The sequence below is a fragment of the Seriola lalandi genome, unplaced genomic scaffold, assembly GCF_002814215.2.
Source record: "Seriola lalandi dorsalis isolate HSWRI2012SDOR001 ecotype SW California unplaced genomic scaffold, Sedor1 jcf7180002054264, whole genome shotgun sequence".
In the NCBI taxonomy this organism is placed as follows: domain Eukaryota; kingdom Metazoa; phylum Chordata; class Actinopteri; order Carangiformes; family Carangidae; genus Seriola; species Seriola lalandi.
In genome coordinates, this window is record NW_019524817.1 from 185,358 (window position 1) to 203,632 (window position 18,275).

General features: G+C 44.0%; 2 protein-coding genes across 2 annotated transcripts; one reads left to right on the forward strand and one right to left on the reverse strand.

Moving 5' to 3' along the window:
- Nucleotides 1-66: 66 nt before the first annotated feature.
- slc5a2 (solute carrier family 5 member 2) lies at nucleotides 67-7,040 on the forward strand. The gene is made up of 15 exons (XM_023405186.2): nucleotides 67-697; nucleotides 829-900; nucleotides 1,393-1,497; nucleotides 1,643-1,702; nucleotides 1,801-1,905; nucleotides 2,001-2,106; nucleotides 2,553-2,633; nucleotides 3,225-3,454; nucleotides 4,402-4,537; nucleotides 4,672-4,779; nucleotides 4,953-5,103; nucleotides 5,698-5,866; nucleotides 5,974-6,189; nucleotides 6,263-6,398; nucleotides 6,481-7,040. The coding sequence occupies exons 1-15, from the start codon at nucleotides 599-601 to the stop codon at nucleotides 6,690-6,692; spliced, it is 1,986 nt and encodes a 661-aa protein (XP_023260954.1). The 5' UTR covers nucleotides 67-598; the 3' UTR covers nucleotides 6,693-7,040.
- A 481-nt stretch (nucleotides 7,041-7,521) lies between these two features.
- fbxo46 (F-box protein 46) lies at nucleotides 7,522-18,185 on the reverse strand. Its single transcript, XM_023405185.2, has 3 exons — nucleotides 17,758-18,185; nucleotides 11,335-11,961; nucleotides 7,522-11,233 (listed from the first exon to the last, which is right to left on the reverse strand). Exons 2-3 carry the CDS (start codon nucleotides 11,812-11,814, stop codon nucleotides 9,407-9,409), a joined length of 2,307 nt encoding a protein of 768 aa, XP_023260953.1. The 5' UTR covers nucleotides 11,815-11,961; nucleotides 17,758-18,185; the 3' UTR covers nucleotides 7,522-9,406.
- Between the last annotated feature and the right edge of the window lie 90 nt (nucleotides 18,186-18,275).

The window sequence follows — 18,275 nt, forward strand, 5'->3', positions numbered from 1 at the left end:
AACAGATCGATTGATTAATCAGACTGAGAAACAAACTTACACGGCGTCCAACAGGACAGAAGTGTGATGGGAGAATATGAATATCACATTTTTACTATTGTTCAGTTAAATACTTATAAAAAAAATGTCTAAAATAATGACAAATCTCATTAAGTTCTTTCACATTCATTCAGATTCATTAACATTTTCCAATTTGGCAACACAGATTGCAGCTGTTTGTGCATTAAAGACATTAGATACATGTAGGTTTCTGCATGTAAACTGCTGAAAATACATTGGAACTACATGACTGAAACCCTGTTTTTCACGGTGTGGTGTTAATAATTACTGTAATTAATAAACTGCTGAATCTGCCCGTTTGCACTGCTGGCCAAAGTCCTCCTTCGGACCGACCATCTCACCTCTGCTGCCCATGCACAGGTCAGCCAGAGATACAGTATTTCATTTCTTGCAGCTCTTTGGTCAGACTGATACCTGAGTTTAGGGAGAGTTTGAAGGCTCTAGGCTGCAGGTAAATCAAAAATAGGTTGCCTAGTGTAGGGAGCGGATTACATCAAGCTACAGATTAATCAAAGTGTTTTCAGGTACAAGTGGGGCAATGGAGAGTCCTTCGTCAGACAAGGTGACCATCAACAACCCGGCAGACATCACCATCATTGTTGGATATTTCATCATTGTGATCAGTGTTGGCATTTGGGTGAGTGCACGTGTTTGCCTTAATCGTCTGGAGATTATGATGACTTAATAAGATATGTATATCACATGAAGAAATACGTAATATTGCATTTGGTTCGTGACAATAACTGAATTGTCCTGTCTGTGTTCTAGTCCATGTTTCGGACCAATCGTGGGACAGTAGGAGGATATTTCCTGGCAGGACGGACGATGACCTGGTGGCCGGTGGGTTCAGAGCTCCAAAGTAACAGTGTTTTCAGCACAAATTCCCTCTTTTTGTTAATATCCTTCCGTTGCAGCTCTACATGGAAACAGGAAGATGGAATTTTATGCTAAAATGACTGTATCTTTGTAATATACCCACTCGATTGGATTCACTCAGACTGCTGAAGCTTCATATTAACTTCAGATTAACTTTAGAATTTATTCTTTATTTTTACAAAACAAAGACATCATTGACTTAAATGGTGGATTTTGTCCCCGTCCATCAGTTCAATTGAAAGCACATTAGGATCTTTTCATGGTCAGAATGATCTTTCCTTTAGGATTCATCTCTTTTTGTGCTCAAAGTTTTGTCAAAATGCCGTTCATATCCTTTTAAGTAATAAAAAAGGGTCAATATGTTTCACTATGCTCTCATTTCTCTGCTCAGTGCATTTCTGTTAGTGATGTTACTGCACTTCTATACAGGTGTTGATGTTTCTATTTTAAATCCAGGTTGGCGCGTCTCTGTTTGCCAGCAACATTGGTAGCGGTCACTTTGTGGGCTTGGCGGGCACTGGGGCCGCTAGTGGCATCGCTGTGGGAGGGTTTGAGTGGAATGTAAGTCACAATGTAAATTTATCATATACAGAAGTGACATTAATCACCTCTTTACATACTGAACTGATATACATACATTATATGACAAAGAAAGCTCAGCTCTTTATGTTGATGGTGATTTGTTTTGTGTTGTTCTGCTAATCAGGCTCTTTTCATCGTGCTGCTGCTGGGCTGGCTGTTTGTTCCTGTCTACCTCACAGCTGGGGTAAGTAGTTCAGGCCGTGTGATGATTATTTCGATACTCTGTAAGCACAAGGTGGATCATTCACTTTTTTCCTTTCCTATATGTATGCGCTGTGTCAGGTGATCACGATGCCCCAGTACCTGAAGAAGAGGTTCGGTGGAACGAGGATAAGCCTCTACCTCTCTGTTATCTCGCTGTTCCTCTACATTTTCACCAAGATCTCGGTGAGTCATCCGGTCTGAGAACACGCAACCAGAAAAATATACAAAGTTTATTTCTGTCTTCATCCCTCCCTCCCCTCCTCCCTCTGTCTCTCCAGGTGGACATGTTTTCAGGAGCTGTGTTTATCCAGCAGGCTTTAGGGTGGAACATCTACGTGGCTGTCATCGCCCTTTTGTTAATAACAGCCTTGTACACTGTTACAGGTGTGTGTACAAACGTGTATGTTTTATATGTATGTATGTAAGTATAGATACTTTACTTGTCACAAGGGTTGTAATTCTGGCGCAGAATATATTGATTTTTTTTAGCCTGTGAAACAGTTGTACAACGTCTACCATGGCACTGAATGGAGCACTCTGAAAGTTGTGAAAATAACCCTGATGATGTCACAGTGATGTCACGAGAAGATGCTACATGGTTGCATTATGGGAAATGTAGGATTAAGTGTTTTTGCCGCTTAACCCACACTAGAGACTAAAAAGCTGGATATCTTTACCTCTGCTGTTTCAGTTTTGACCATATATTTTTAAAGCTTATTTATTTCAACTTTAAGGGAGTACAATGCTAAATTGATAGCGTACTCTTTAAATGTCAATATGTTATCTGTTAGTGTGTGTATTTAAAGATGTGTGTGTGTGTGTTTTACCAGGTGGCCTGGCAGCTCTAATGTACACTGACACAGTTCAGACTTTTGTCATCATTGCTGGAGCCTTTGTCCTCACTGGCTTCTGTAAGTACTAATTTTACAGCATCATATTTAATCTTACAATAGATGTTTAATTCTTAGTTCACATACAGTTCATGTTTCTGGCTTCTGTCGGTCCCTCCAGGCCCGTGTCTTTTTTCCTCCCCTGCAGCTTCACAACAGGAAAGAGATTAACCAAGGTCACTAATCATTAATTTCACAGCAGCGAAGTACAGTACGCTGACGCTGCAGAGCCACAAAGCTCTCCACCTCCAGCCGACACCGCAACAACTGCCCCCTACAACCATAATCGGTATATATCAGAGTCTAATCCTGGTGTAAAGTCAGAGGGGAGCACACATCATAAAGGTTGAAAAGAAACCAGCAGAGGAGGAAGAACAACCACCTATTGTGAGCTGGTGATCCGTTGAGCAGATAGTGCTGACTCAGCAGCTGACTCATACCTTCAGTTAGGAGAGTGTCAGCTCTGGGCTTTTGAGTTGAGTTGAAAACAACAACTCCAGCACACTTACTTTTTACATATAATATACCTGCTTTATGTTCCGTGTTAGGTAGGAACTGGGATTATCCACACCTTTAAATAATAAAGTCACCCAGTCCCCTTTTCACATCTAGCCTTTGCTGAAGTCGGAGGCTACAACGCTCTGGTGGCCAAATACAACTCAGCCTTGCCAAGTGTTGTCTCTTCCATGGACCCCCAGCGCTACAACATCTCCTCCCACTGCTACACACCCAGACAGGATGCCTTTAGCCTGCTCAGGGACCCGACCACAGGTGACCTGCCCTGGCCTGGGGTGTTGTTCGGGATTGCTATTGTGGGAGGCTGGTACTGGTGCACAGACCAGGTGAATATCCCAGTCTAATCTTGTCAGTTGAAATGCTTTTAGTTTGGTTTCTCAATCTTGAGGGGAAAGCTAAGGATAAGTAACAGATAATAGACAGAAATGACACAGAGAACAGGTCAGCCATCTTGTATCAGGTTGTTTTGCCCCACAGACCCAAAGACAGAAACTACAAACTTAGTCAAAATTTAATTAAGACCAGAATCTAACTCATTGACTTTTTACCTTACCATTTAAAAATTATTATGCCATAGAAATGTGTAATTTTTGTTAAAAATAAAATGAAAATAAAAACACAAACTGCAGTAGCTACACTTTAGCTAAGCTAGCTAGTGAAATAGCCGTAGCTACAGATAATTTACGCCCTTTATTCTGTTTCTTGTATGTGAAATAAATAAAATGTTCATGCTCCAACATCAATAATTGAATTTGTCACAAGAACATAAATAAGGCACTGACTAAATGTAATCATAATGGAGGAAGAGGTAACAGATAAACCAATCCTGCTAAAAGCTAACTAGCCTAGCTTAACAGAGTAGCAGTAACTGAAACCTCTGACTCCAGCGCAATTAACATGATTTTATGTGGTTAAGATGCCTATAAATTACACATTCATTTAATTAAGACATAGTTAGGATTTGTTAAACTAGCTCATCAGTTCAAATGGAAATTAAAGGTGAGAGACGAGAGCATATTTTGTTTGTAGCTAATGTTTTTAAAAGATTAATGGTGTAAATAGCTGTATTTAACCCAATCAACATAGGAATAGAATTACATTAAAATTAAAAAGCAAAGATGGCAAAATATAGAAAGAATAAAATAAGATTCCACTGTTGCTTCAAACTGTCATGTTGTTTTATTGGCTCTTTTAGTCCATATGTTTATACTTTATAAGGTTTACTGCAACAAAGCCTTACTGGTCAGCGCTCTCTGTCTTTGTATTTCTTTAGGTGATAGTGCAGCGGTGCCTTGCAGCTCGTAGCCTGACCCATGTGAAGGCCGGCTGCATCATGTGCGGCTACCTCAAACTGTTGCCTATGTTCCTCATGGTGTTCCCCGGCATGATCAGCAGGGCCCTCTACCCCGGTCTGTGGCTTCCTCTTCATCCCACTTGAAAAAGAAACATCTCAAAGTACAATATAATAACTGCAGGAGATACCACTGTGGTAAAAGTGTTATCAGAGGTGTGTGTGTGTGTGTGTGTTTCTATTCACCTGTAGATGAGGTTGGCTGTGTCGTCCCTGAAGTGTGTAAGAGGGTGTGTGGCACTGAGGTGGGCTGCTCCAACATTGCGTATCCTAAACTGGTGGTTTCAATCATGCCCAGTGGTGAGGAACACATGACAAGTATTGACTACCTTTAAAGAAAAGGAGAAGTCTTAACTTATGTTTCTCATCCGTTTCCCCTCTCTCCGCCTTTTTTCCAACTTCCTCTGCTCGACTCTCCGTCCCCTTCTTCTTCTTCTCCCACCCACCTTCCCTCGTGCTGTCTCTCTGTGCAGGATTGCGAGGTCTGATGCTGGCTGTGATGTTAGCTGCTCTCATGTCCTCCTTGGCCTCCATCTTTAACAGCAGCAGCACTCTGTTCACCATGGACATCTGGACTCGCATCAGACCACAGGCCACGGAGCGTGAGCTCATTATTGTGGGCAGGTAAATGGACGCCGTCGTGGTAAACAGAATCTACCTTGGACTTCTCAACATTTTGAATCCTTTGCATTTCTCTATGTCTGTCCCCTCTTCTCACGTAGAACTAGCTGCCTCTTGTGCTAATGCAAATGTAACTTGACTGGAGAGGTTTATATAAGCTCCCAGAAATTTCATGATGCATTGTTGTGACCCACAAGGTCTTCATCAGCGAAAAATCCATGTAAACTGATCATATGACGCAAAAACACCCAACATCCACGCACAATTTACTATGCAGCTAAAAAAACATCAAACATTTTGACATTTTTGCAACATACATTTAAAAAAAAAAAAGAAATTATGTCTATATTGTTGTGTTTCTACATGAGAAGAAACAAATCTGTCAGTAGTTTATCTTTCTGACTACTGCCTAATATATCTTTACACTGATATGGTTTGGGTTAAAGTTCGACTAATTTGGCTTTTTTAAGGACTATTTTTTTGAGTTACCAACAGCTAATAGTTTGTGCCATTGAATATTTCAAAATTTGGATATTTGGTGATGGAAACTGTTCCCAATTTCTTCCTCTATTATTAATGAGACATCCTCTCCTGTAGAGTGTGGGTGCTGTGCATCGTAGCCATCAGTATCTGTTGGATCCCGGTCGTCCAGGCGGCTCAGAGCGGTCAGCTGTTTGATTACATCCAGTCAATCTCAAGCTATCTGGCCCCCCCTATCGCCTCAGTCTTCCTGCTGGCTGTGTTTGTTAAGAGGGTCAATGAGATGGTGAGATGTCATCTGCATACATGGTTACACATGGATATATTACGATGAAACACCGTGTGAAATCCTTCTCACACAACATTTAATATTTTTCTCTGCCTTCACCTCAGGGTGCTTTCTGGGGCCTGATTGGTGGTCTGGTGATGGGTCTGTGTCGGATGCTGCCTGAGTTCTGGTTCGGTACTGGCAGCTGTATTTTCCCCTCCAACTGCCCCTTCTTGGTGTGTGGGATCCATTACCTCCACTTCGCAATCATACTCTTCATCTGTACATCAGTGCTGGTGCTGCTGGTCAGCTACTGCACCGAGCCCATAGAGGATCACCATGTAAGTGATTGATTGATTATCTGATATATGAAAGGAGTGTATGGCAGTCTGAGGTCTCTCTCTTTCTTTCCAGCTCCATCGTCTGGTTTTCAGTCTTCGCCATTCCAAAGAGGAGAGGGAGGATTTAGACTGGGAGCAAGAAGAGAGAGGGAGAAGAGCCCGGCAAGAGGCTCGGGACAGGATGAGGGAGAATAACAACAGTGATGCAGGTAGGAGAGAAAGGAAATCAAATGGAAAATGAGGAAAAAACATACATACACACATAAGATACTTACTCTTACTAACTTTCAGTGGCTGAGGAGGAAGAAAAGTCTGGTATCTGTCGCCTGCTTGGCCGTTTCTGTGGAGGGGGCAGCGGCTCCCAGGACCTGGAGCAGGAAGCACCGGAGGCGACGGAGCAGATGCCTGACATTAGTGAGGACCCAGTGTGGAAATACACTGTGGATGCTAATGCTCTCATCATGATGGCTGTAGCAGTTTTTATGTGGGGTTACTATTCTTAACCGAGCGAGTTGAATCACTTTGTTGGACGATACTCTCACAGATAAATACAGCAGTGTTGCCCTCTGTTGGCGATGACTTGTCACTGCACTGCAAATAACATGTTTCCACCACTTTTCCACCAAGGTTCAAAATAGGCAGGTACTAGTAGTCATGCAAATACCAACAGTCTCACTTTGAAGAGTGCAACAGGATGTGGTCCTTCATTGCATTTCTCCACTTTTAAAGAGCAGCATCTAAAATGTTTTTATCAGGTTAGAACACCATTACTGTATCCTGTTACATGCTTATTCAATCACAAGTCTGGCTTCATCTGGTACCAGCGCTGAAATTAAAGGTGTGGGAAGAAAGAGATTGTTTTTTTTCTTATTTGAAAACTTAGATTCAAGAAATCAATTAAGAGAGTGAGATGGAGTCACTTCAAACACCCTATATAAGAGACCAGAGCAAAATGTGAATCAAACACTTATTAATACTCAGATGTTCATATTACAGGCTAATGTGTATTCCTGTTTCTCCTGAGCCAGCGCTGTTTCTGACTTGTATTTATTTGTGATTGGTCATTTAATCAGGGATAAGTAAAAATATTTGGTGGTTTTAGCTTAAAAAATACAAAGTGTTTCTTGCTTTTCTGTCCAAAATCAAACTCTTGAAAGCGTGTTGATGTTGTCCAGACTGAGTGGAGCTCTGATACGATCTGATAAGCATTGTTATTCTCGTTACTAAAGGACAAATGATTTAATCAATCACTGTAGATGAAAAGCTTTAAAGCCATTGTTAGTTGCGGGCCTGGTATTAAACTTATCACACACCACACGAACCAGGTAGTGATTCAGATTTCCAGTTTTTAATCATCACTTCTGTTTTTATTTAAGCAGATATTTTCCATTAGCATTGTACATGTCTGGAACCTACAGAGTTCTCCCATGAATACCCAACCATCTTCCCACCTCCATGCAGAGTTTCAGCATCATTCATCACATCAGTTCTTGCATGTCCAGTCTGTCAGCTTGCAGGTGGGCAAGTGTAAAAGCAAGGAAGAGGGGGGGAGAGGAGAGAGAGGGTTTTTTTTTTTTCTTTTTTAAAGAATGTAGAGTCACAGTAGTCACCAGGCACTGTTCGTCTTACACTCCCACACACAGAGTTATGGGTGGATCCAGTAGAGCTCGACTCGAGTCTATCGAGCATCTGAAATCTCGCCACTTACAGGGTCCTGTGCAACTCCCAATACTCTTGATCATCTGTGAGGTATCTGACGCCTCAGTCTCCTGCAGGGTGGGTAAGAGGTAGGGGGCTTTTAAGGCTGGAAGCTGGTGTAGAGTGTGTTTCTGCAGTCTGTGGTAGTTGGTTTCACTCGCTTCGAAGCATGAATGACGGCTTTGGCAAACACTGCCCTCAGCCAAATCGGAGGACGGAGGGGAGGAGGAGAGGAAGAGAGCTGGGGGTTAAAACAAAGATGGAGTATTTAAAAAATACATCTTTGCAGGATGAGTAGGCCCACAGACTGATACAGGGAGAACACAGTCCTCAAGAATAAAAGCAAACACAACAGCAAACATTCTCTGACACACACTCCAATAAAAACAGCCAAACAAAAAAAAAAAAAAATGGCCAACAAGCAAGTCAATCAAACCATACAAAGTGACATCAGGCCTTTCCAAAGTGACATCAAGTTTCTCTTTTTAATCCCATTCAATCCCACTGTCTTAATCAATAAAGTCCATCTCCCATAATTCTCTGTAAACCAGAAAGTACTCAGTGGCTCCTCTTTATGGCTGGTCAGCAAGGTTAGGGTCCACTCTGAAACAATGACAAGAACAAGCCTCAGTGGCCAGCGAGACTGGCTAATATGGAGACTGTGCCTGTCATTAACCAATGGTATGGCTATTTCAGAATTAACATCAGTGACACAGGCAATGATTTTAGCAGCATTATCAGGGGACTGATCAACAGAGTACGTTACAGCACATTCAGAAAAATAGAAACTCGTGGCGCAGGACAGGTACAAATGGCAATCTTGTACAACGGAAAAATCAAGTTTGCTTTATACAATCACATTTCTATAGCAATGCTGAACATTCCACCACTGAAAAGTTTTACATCTGTTGGACTCAGTACAGCTCATTCCTTGAAGCACCATTGTACAGCTAACATGGAAGTTTGTGATACAACACAGAACACAGAACAAGTATTGGGAACAGTAAGCAGGCTCTAGGGCATTACATTTCTATGCGTCACTTAATGAATGCTAATCTCAATCAAATACACTGCAAAGTTTTCACATGAATTATCTAACAACCATGTATGGAGTTAAACAGAAACCCAAATGATTAAGAGGCAGAAAGAGGGCTGACTGACAGCAGCAGGAGGGGACCCCAACCCTGGTATGCAAACATTTAAAAGGTGCCACTCTGGACACAGTGGAGGGAGAGAGGGATTGTGGAGGGCTTGAAAAAAAAAAACAACAAAAAAAACAAGGCAAGGAGAGTGACACACCTCTCTTCCTTCTTTACCTCTAAACCTCCCTCCACTGAGGGCAAGTATGAGAAAGGACTGCTGGAGCAAAGAAAAACAAAAAACAGTCCTGGAGTGCTGATTTCTCCTTGTACTCCTCTCTTTTCCCCTGTTTGTCCTTTGGACAGAGATGAGAGGTAGGAGGGAGGTGGTACACAGGAGGAGATGAGAGTTGGTTTATGTGAGGTGTACTCTTTCCTCTCTACCTGGCCTCCTCCCTCCTGTCCTCCCTCTTGGTGCGGATGGGCTGAGAGCCATCAGCAGGCTGCTGGACCCAGTTGTTATCATGGAGGCCAACACGGCAGCCTGGTGTGTCCTTGTCTGTACGCCGGCAACACATCCAGTAGGAACGTCCATAAGGCAGGTCGTGGTGGTAAGGTTTGGGGTGCCAACGGCACAAGGAAACGTCCCCGCGCTCATATTGCCGCTTACACTGTTTGCAGGGGTCATCCCTGTAAAGAGGGTCTTGATTCCAGCGTGAATCTACTGCCCGCACCCCGTATGTCTCGATCAACACCTTGAAGTAGTGGCAGGTGCACTTGAGGGCTGCTAGGGAGCGTGTGGGCAGATAGCTGAAGATGTTGACCATGATGTGGTCGGGCAGCAGCAGCATGTACTGGCGTGGTTCGAGGAGGCGCTGAATCTGAAAGCGGATCTCCAGGAAGTCGTGGGACACATGGCGGTAGAGGCGACACAGCGAAGGGTCTGAACAGTCCTCCACAACGCTAGGAGAGTCTGGTCGCGTTGCCCGCTCCCCAGAGCCCACTGCAACCCCTGCCCCAGGGCCGTTATTGTTGGCACAGTCCAAAGAGCACATTCCTGACCCACTGCCAGGGCCCATTCCTTTTACATCTTCCTCTGGGCCCCGAGGGGGCTGAAGGAAAAAGAGCTGTCCAGGAGGGGGATCATCTGATGAAGGGTCAGTGGAGCTGCCCACACCCCCACCACTGCCCCCCCCATTAGGCATAGCAAAACACACGGTCTCCTCCTGCACATTCTCTGTACTGTCCTTGCCATAAAACACACATTGGTCCACAGCACCTGTCACCACCACCTCCACATGGAAGCCAGTCACTCGCTCCCTCCCCACACCAACAGCTTTCTTCTCCCCAGAGGAAAGCTCCTGGGTTGGATCAGGGCTGCCACAGGCCGGTCTGTCTGTGTGATGGTGGTCTGCATCCGGTTTGGGTGCAGCAGTTGTGGCAGCAAGCAGGAGACTACTAGGGTCTCTTGATGAGGGGCTGACAAGCTGGTAGAGGTCACAGGTGATTTTCTCTTTGGACCTGGCTGCTGCCTGGTTACCGCCACCACCACAGCTCATAAACATACAGCGGGACCTGCCAGCTGGCTCCAACTGAGACCGCGGGTCTAGATTTGACACTCGGAAAGCTATCCTAACCTCACCGTGACTGTGGCTGGGGGGCGGAGGAGGGGTTACAATGCCAGACTCCCCTCCTCTCCTACGCTCCCTTTCTCTATCTTGATTAGAGGAGTCCGTTCCAGAACCAGCGCCCAGATGGAGCCGATTCTCTAGGTTCTGGGACTCAAAGTGCGCAATGGCCTGAGCTACTCTACATGACTCCTGCTGCTCCTCTAGCTCCTGGTCTGTCTGGATGGGAGATGATGACTCCTGGGCCTCTTTGGACGGCTGGCCATTTGAACTGTCTGACACAAACACCATGGGTGTGGGGTCTGACACTGTGCCCCGGAGTAGAGTGTGCTGGTGGGGGGCAAGGCCCTGATTGTGAGGGGTTGTAGGGGGCTGCTGGTGTTGGTTCCCATGAACAGCCACAATCCCCTGGAGGGCCATGGCGGTCCTCTGCTCAACCAAGGCAACCATCTCTGCCACCGACAGGAGGTCCGTTTCATTCACCCCTCCTAGTGGCGGCTCATCAGGGCTAGGCGGCGCAAGAGGGGAGTCATGGCTGAGTTGCGGCTCTGAGGGTTGGGAGCGTGTCGGAGGGTCATAGGAGGAGCATCGTCTTCGTCTTTTGGCTTTACTGCAATCAGTTGCCCAGTTACCTTTAACCTGTAGAGAAGGAAAATAATTCATATTCAATTGTAAAATAACCAAATGGAACAAAAAAATAAAAGATTAGCACTGCTGGGCTTTTTATTTCAGCTCCATACCTTCATTGCGCTGGGTCTGGGCGTGCCTGCTCCACTAAACTGGTGTGCAACAAAGAAGGCAATCTTCTCCTTGGTGTTGCCTGGCTTGATGACATACCAGGTGTCTAACAGCACGCGGCCATCTTCCATCTGGGACCCGGAAGAAGGTGGTGAGGGAGGGGCCGAGGAGGGTGGAGGTGCCTGGCTCTGTGTGAGGGAGCTGGAGTCAAGCTCAGGTTCAGGTGGAGTGTTCTCTGAGCCCACATCCTCCTCTTCACCATTCTCTTCCTGCACCCCCACTATCATCCCTCCATCTTCACTTCCATCCACCGTCCTTCTCGCACCTGGAGAGGGTTCAGGCTTGCAGAGTGAAGGGGACCCTGCTCCACCACCACCTCCACTGCTACCCCCTGAGCCTGGGCTCCTAGCTTTGTTCTGGGAGTAGGTGCCGAAGGGGCGTGGGCACCACAGACGGATGTGGGAGAAGGTGTCTCGGTCCATCAGGATGCCGACCACCGGGGCATATCTGCATCTACGCTGGCCAGCAAACACCCAGAGCCAGAGCTCTCATTGTCGGCTCCCTGTCCCAGTGCCAACCTGATGGGCACTGTCTGCCACCAAGCTCACCAGCAACACTGGGCATACAACCTGCATCAATAGGGGAGGGAGAGTTAAGAGGAAAGGGTGGAGCACAGGCGGGGAGGGAGGAATGAGAGAAAAGAGAAAAACAACACTGTGATACAACAGCTCAGTCACAGAAAACAGAGTTCATATCACCAGACCAACAACGCTTGTCAGTGCTGGGATCAATGCAGATAATCAATAACCAATTGAGTCTGTGTGCAATAGTTGCCTTGAGGTAGAATGCAGACAGGGTGTTAGCAATGTACACCAGGAGTGCAGACACTGGACTGGAGGGAAAAGAACTATCATCATATTATCATCTGAACTTATCACAACTGGTCTGCCTCCTACTTTGGTCAAACTCAATTAGCAATTACATTTTCTACTGTGTACCAAGATCATCTCCCCCTGCTTCGGAGCCTCTAAATCAAATTAAAAGGATTCCATTTCAGGTTTGGTGTCTGAGGCCGGCAGATGAAAGGGAAGAAAGATGGATCACAAAAGCTCCAAATGGACCCTCCCCTCTCTCCCTCTGCTCCTCTCCTGCATCTCAGTGCTTCAAAGAGGACTTGCTTAATAGGAGGCAACCCAGGGAGGAGCATGCACGCATATGCTGGACCTATTTTTAGCAAACAGCAGGAGGGGGTGGGGTAGTAGTGAAACTGCTGTTGCAGCCCTCCCTGTTCTCAACCCTCTCTCCCTGCCAAAGAGCCTATGCTACAGGCTGGGGGGGGGGGGGCCTTCAGTTCAACCGGCGTGCTTTGCTTATGCAGCTATGCCAGCTGTAGGGGCTGCCAGGAACGTGCCTGCATGCTTAAAGAGAGGAGTAAGTGGCCATGGAGCAACACGTTTGGCTCGCTGCTGATCTGAAGGCCTGCTCTGCAGAGAACTGCTTGAACCAACAGCTACATTTCATGTCAGTTGTGAGCTGCTCCCCTTCAGGTTACGCTTTATACATAACATGTTTAAACTGCATTTTAGGATTAAACTGGACATGACATTTCTTTTTCATATCACTGGGACTTGAAAGTGCAATTCCCACTTAAGATAAGTTGCAACAGACTAAGACAGTTGAACACTTATACTATATTATAGTTCTTCTGGTTCCTACATAAACCAAAAAACACAACAATAACAACAACAACAACAACAGGTCACTGTTTTGAACACCTTGCTGATAATTCTGGTCCTTCCAAAAGACACTATAAAAGATAAATCTACACTCTTTCTCTCTGTGTGGTGTGTCTACAGTCAGCTACAATGACAATTTCATGTACCTGCTGATCTTTGACAGCGAGTGCTTTTACATTCACACTATTATCTTTGTTTTGAGTCTATGTGATTCAAACTATATCCAGGCGCACTGGGTTTTGATGTTCAGAAGTGGTGAGCGATATGACCTTAAATGTCACCGTTTTTGTTTGTTTGTTTTTTTTACAGTGATGGTATTATATCATTATATTACAAAATTAAAAGAACACGATTCTACCACTATTCACTCTATTGACAATGTAAGAGCACATATCTTAACATGATTTAAAGGAAAACATAGGAATGAAAATGAGGTATAGTCATGGCCGACGTGTGTTTTGGGAGGAGTAGCCTGCCCCATAATGGAGGTTAATTAGTAAATGTAATGTGACTCATTCTCAGAGTTAGTAATAACAGCCATGTTGTTGTTGTGATCTGTGAATGATCTGTGCTGCTGAGCAACCTGAATCTGGGCAATGAAGAATATTTGGGTGTGTGTGCTATTTTTCATGTTTAATGTTGTTGTTTTATTATTTTCAAAGTCTTATTGCCCCTGAAATGTGCATGTAAACACACTCAGATCTACAGATTACCTGGTACATTTTGGGGTGTGGTAGCAACTTGAAAAAAGTGGTCTGCATTATTGGCAGGGAACCAAGCTTTAGTACTGTCTCAGTCTGATCTATATGAATAAGACAGAAGACACAAAATAGCAAAGTCTACAAATATGGTGTAGATGGAAATGGTATAATGCCAATAGAAGTTCATGCAGGGTGCGTTTAAGTGGACAATAGAAGATAGTACACCTGAAAATCCCACAATGCGCCACAAGATGAATGCAGAGCTCTTCAAATTATTACTACCTTATTCATCTTATTTTAACTGGTTGATATTGAAGATTGGTTTCTCTAAATTTTGACTCAGTTGCCTTTTTTCCATTTAAGCCACAGGACTCCTTCAGTCCACAGGCTCTAAAACCGGTCATTGTTGTGCTTCTGACACACTGAATGGGTGGTGCTTTGTACATTTGGACTAATGGAAAGGCTCAGAGAGGTGCAAAAAGCAAACGCCGCCCACACAGTGTGGTGAACCAATTCAAATGCTTCCTCTATAATCACACAGCAACAACTCAGCTAAGAGCAGCCAGATTATACTGTTGTGAGAAAAAAAAGCTAGTGAACCCTTTTTTTTATTGTCCTTTCTCTCCATGACCCTTCGTGACTGTCTCTCTCTTTAACCACTTTTATTCTCTACATCCTTTCCATCAACTCTTCTTCCCCCCTCCCTCTCGCTGCATCATGCAATCCATCTTTCAGAACAGATTGGATGGCATTATAAGAGGGGCTCGCAAGAGAGAGACTATCTGCCCACCGCAGCGCTCCAGTACGAAGACTAGCACCAACACATCATCCACCTTAACAAATTACAGACCAAATAATAAACTCTCACCTTCCTGTGAATTTATGATGGTTGGGAAAAGAGAGGTTGTGTCCAGACTACTGCAGATAAATCTAAAAATGCGGTGCCGCCGACATCTGGCAAGGAGTGGGACAGCCAGGTTACTCTCCATTCTGCCACCTCCTGCTCTCTATGATCACTTATATTGTTCTTCTACATAATTGATCTGTTATTGCACAGTTTTGTTTGTTCCTGTTTTCAGATGACTGAACTAAACATACACTTGTGCATAAATGCCACTAGTTATCCGAGGTGAACAGCATTTTCTGGGCTGCTGCACTGAGACTGTGGATCAAATCACTGTTTCACGCTTGAGATGTCATCTGACAACATAAACATTTACAAAGATATATGACAACAATTCTGTTGCGTGGTTGGCTTAACTGGCATTCAAAATGAGTGATCAGAGATTTGGTGGCAACAGAATGGTTGCCTCTTAAAATTATGCTGCAGAGCACCCACGCTTCATCATTATGGATGAAGCTTGGGTGCTGGTATGGATAATTTTGTTTTCTCTATCCACATTACAAAAACAGTATTTCTGATCTATCTGCTTCAGAAAGTGTCTCCAAAAGCTCAGTTTTTGGGTGTGAAAAGGGCTGGTTTAATGTAGCCTTGGATGCCAATTAAATGAAATCGTTGTGGGTTTCTGCTTACTGATAACTTTGTGGATTTATGCTGTTGCTGTGCAAAATAAGCTACAAGTCAATACTTCAATGCCACAAATATGAACCACTGCATAGATACTCAGAAAGTCAGATGCCTGTAAAAGATGTGTCACGTGCAGACACAGTGGGGATTCAGTTTCTCTCATTCAGTTTTCAATACTTCACATTATTCCCCAATAGTCAGTTTAAGTTATTACTGAGCTACTTTTACTTTTTTTCTCTTCATTTGAAAGAGCTCCTGCAAATGAAGGCTTGGGTTTGGTTTTAAGCTTTCTGCATCAACCTAATCCTTCAAATCCTGTCAAAGCATAGTGGCAGTGACAGACACCACAGCAACACCGCGGTGCCGGGGACTGCATCGTTGGGTCTCCAAGCTGTCTGGCAAATTAACTGTCGGAAGAGAATGATTTTATGTGTGTATTACTTAACACATAACTATTTCCACACATACACAGAGTTGCACAGCTCTAAATGTAGGCAGGTAGGACATGTTGCCCTAGATGACACGAGCTACTGTACCACAGTGTGCAGGGGTGGTGCTACTGAAGCTTTCTATACTGAATAGGTCAAGTCATACTGCAAATTTGTCTGTTTAAAATTGAGGAGAGGTGTTGAGTGTAATAAACACAGCACTTGTGCTATGTAACCTACATACATGTACATTTTGTCAATAATCCAGAGTACATCTTTCCTCCTCTGCCTGAAAGATTCTGATGAACTTTTTCTAACATTGCGAAACATGAGATACACAAATGGCTTACTCACTGATGCCTGTGGATTACTGCTGCAGTCAAAATGTGAAAATCTACATAGTAATGACTGTACAGCTACACTTAACACTTACACAGATGTTTACAAGGTGCTGATTTGTTCAAAAGTTACTATCCTGCTGTTTGCAAAGTGACAGATTGACAGGTTTGTATCGTTACATTAAAACTGAATTTCTGCTGGACCGGGTCATTTCCCTATACAAATCAAGAGCGTGCACTCTCACTAGGATAATGGTTTCACTATGGTGGCTGTGTGCAGCTCATAATACATATAACACATCCCCATTACATGCTAGTTAAACATTTAAAATGTTGGATTAGCAAATGGTGCACCAATTTCACAGCTTGTGACCAAGTGTGGTTTTCCCTTAAACCTATCATCTCATAGGTCTTGGACAAAAAAGTCGACCTGATTAATACAAAACAGCTTAATTCCAACTCAGTTCGCCCATAATATTCACCAGTTCTCCTGCACCATTTATTTATTTACACAGCATTTCACCCAGATGGCCAAAAGCTGACAAATGATAATACTGAAGCATGCCAAAAAGTCTTAGCTCGATCTCCCTCTCTGCATGTGAAGAAAATGCAACCAAACCTGCAAACTGTCAACAGAACAATAGAGCTGAGTGCATCACTAGACCAGTAGCTGTCTGCTGAGGAACATTATATCCAGAGCAGACCTTCTGTCAGGACACCTAGGAAGAGTGGCTGACTGTCCTGCAGGGCTGTCTGTGTCCCGCTGCCCGTTTGTGCTGAAACGTTGTCACAAGTTAGACTTTAATGCAAGCCTTGATACTACAATTACAAAGGCCACTGTGTCAACACAGTGTATTATCCTACGAAGGCTGAGGGCAAATCATGCATCCTCTAACAACATCACATCAGATAAGTGGGTTACTTCAAACTCCACAAAACTGATGGTTTTTGCATCAGTGCCAAGGGGAAGTTTTAACAATCCAAACAAAAGATTCACTCTATATTTGTTCATCATGGCTTATCCATTTACTTCTACAGAGTTGTGCAGTCAATGTGTTAAGTAGTTACTTCACATATATAATATAAAAACACCCAATATTATGGTATGCATCACTTTGTGCATATTCCTTACTGTGATTAAGATTCCTGAGTCGAAAACGAAGGCCTACAGGTCACTTAACCATTACTTTTCCTGGATCTGTTTAAGATAAGCTTATCTCTACAAAATTAGCGTCAATTACGCCAACTTCTCCGGTGACAACCAACAAATGTGGTGTCAGAAACACACCTTAACTAACAGCAACAACATATTAATTCGACTGTCAATTTTAACTGTGGCAATCACCTTTGGAACAACCACTGGCTGGTTACCTAACTAGCAAACAGTTAGCTTCCATAGCTCCGTAGTAAAATGTTCGGCGCCTTACAGTGGTCAAGTAGCACCTAGTATGTTTTCCGTCCATTAATATTTAACACTAACTAGGCCCAAACTGACTACGCTTCTATGAACTTTAAATACGCTATCCAGTTTATATATGTGTACTTACAGTGTAAATAAACCCGTCACTAGTTGACGAGCTTGCTAACTCGGTAGCACAACTTACCTGCATAATAACATGACAGCGTTCGCTAGCAAGCTAACGAGATAAAAAAAAAAAGAAATCCTCAACATTATATTTTGCTAGCCAACTTACCTTAGTGTTTATCTCCACCGACAACCTTATTGACTCGCAAACTGTCGATGACAAGTGTTTCCTCGCTGTATTTCGCTCTGATCAAAACCAGTTTGTCTGGTGAAATGCAGGTGACACGAGTTAACTATCCGTGTCCACGTAGCTAAGCTAAGCTAGCTCACTCGCTGGCTAACGTCGACATTAGCCAGCAGCTACTGTCTATTATCAACCTTGTCTGGTGGTGGCTGCTATCGAGGCTTTGTGTGTCTGTCACTTCTCTGAACACAGTCTGGCTGACTGTACGCCTTGTTAGGACTCTCAGCAGTCGGTCTCCCACTATCTATTTAGAAGTGACACAAGCTTTCACGGTATGTTCTCGGGGATACCAAAATAATCAGTGTCAAAACGGCAGGAGGAGGAAGGCCATCTTGTTGACAAGCAGCTGCATAAGGCCCACAGCCAATGGCTATGCAGAGTCGATGGTGTGCCCATATATGGCGTCTGCAAAGCTCCCTCCCTCTGTTGCCCTCTGCCCCCCC

Excerpts from the sequence above, each read along its gene's own strand:
- fbxo46 (XM_023405185.2), bottom strand. The coding sequence starts at position 11,814 with ATGGACCGAGACACCTTCTCCCACATCCGTCTGTGGTGCCCACGCCCC. Across the intron at positions 11,234-11,334 it reads CCAGACCCAGCGCAATGAAG|GTTAAAGGTAACTGGGCAAC; the intron begins GTATGGAGCTGA and ends CCTTCTCTACAG.
- slc5a2 (XM_023405186.2), top strand. The coding sequence starts at position 599 with ATGGAGAGTCCTTCGTCAGACAAGGTGACCATCAACAACCCGGCAGAC. Across the intron at positions 5,867-5,973 it reads TTAAGAGGGTCAATGAGATG|GGTGCTTTCTGGGGCCTGAT; the intron begins GTGAGATGTCAT and ends CCTTCACCTCAG. Across the intron at positions 6,399-6,480 it reads GAATAACAACAGTGATGCAG|TGGCTGAGGAGGAAGAAAAG; the intron begins GTAGGAGAGAAA and ends ACTAACTTTCAG.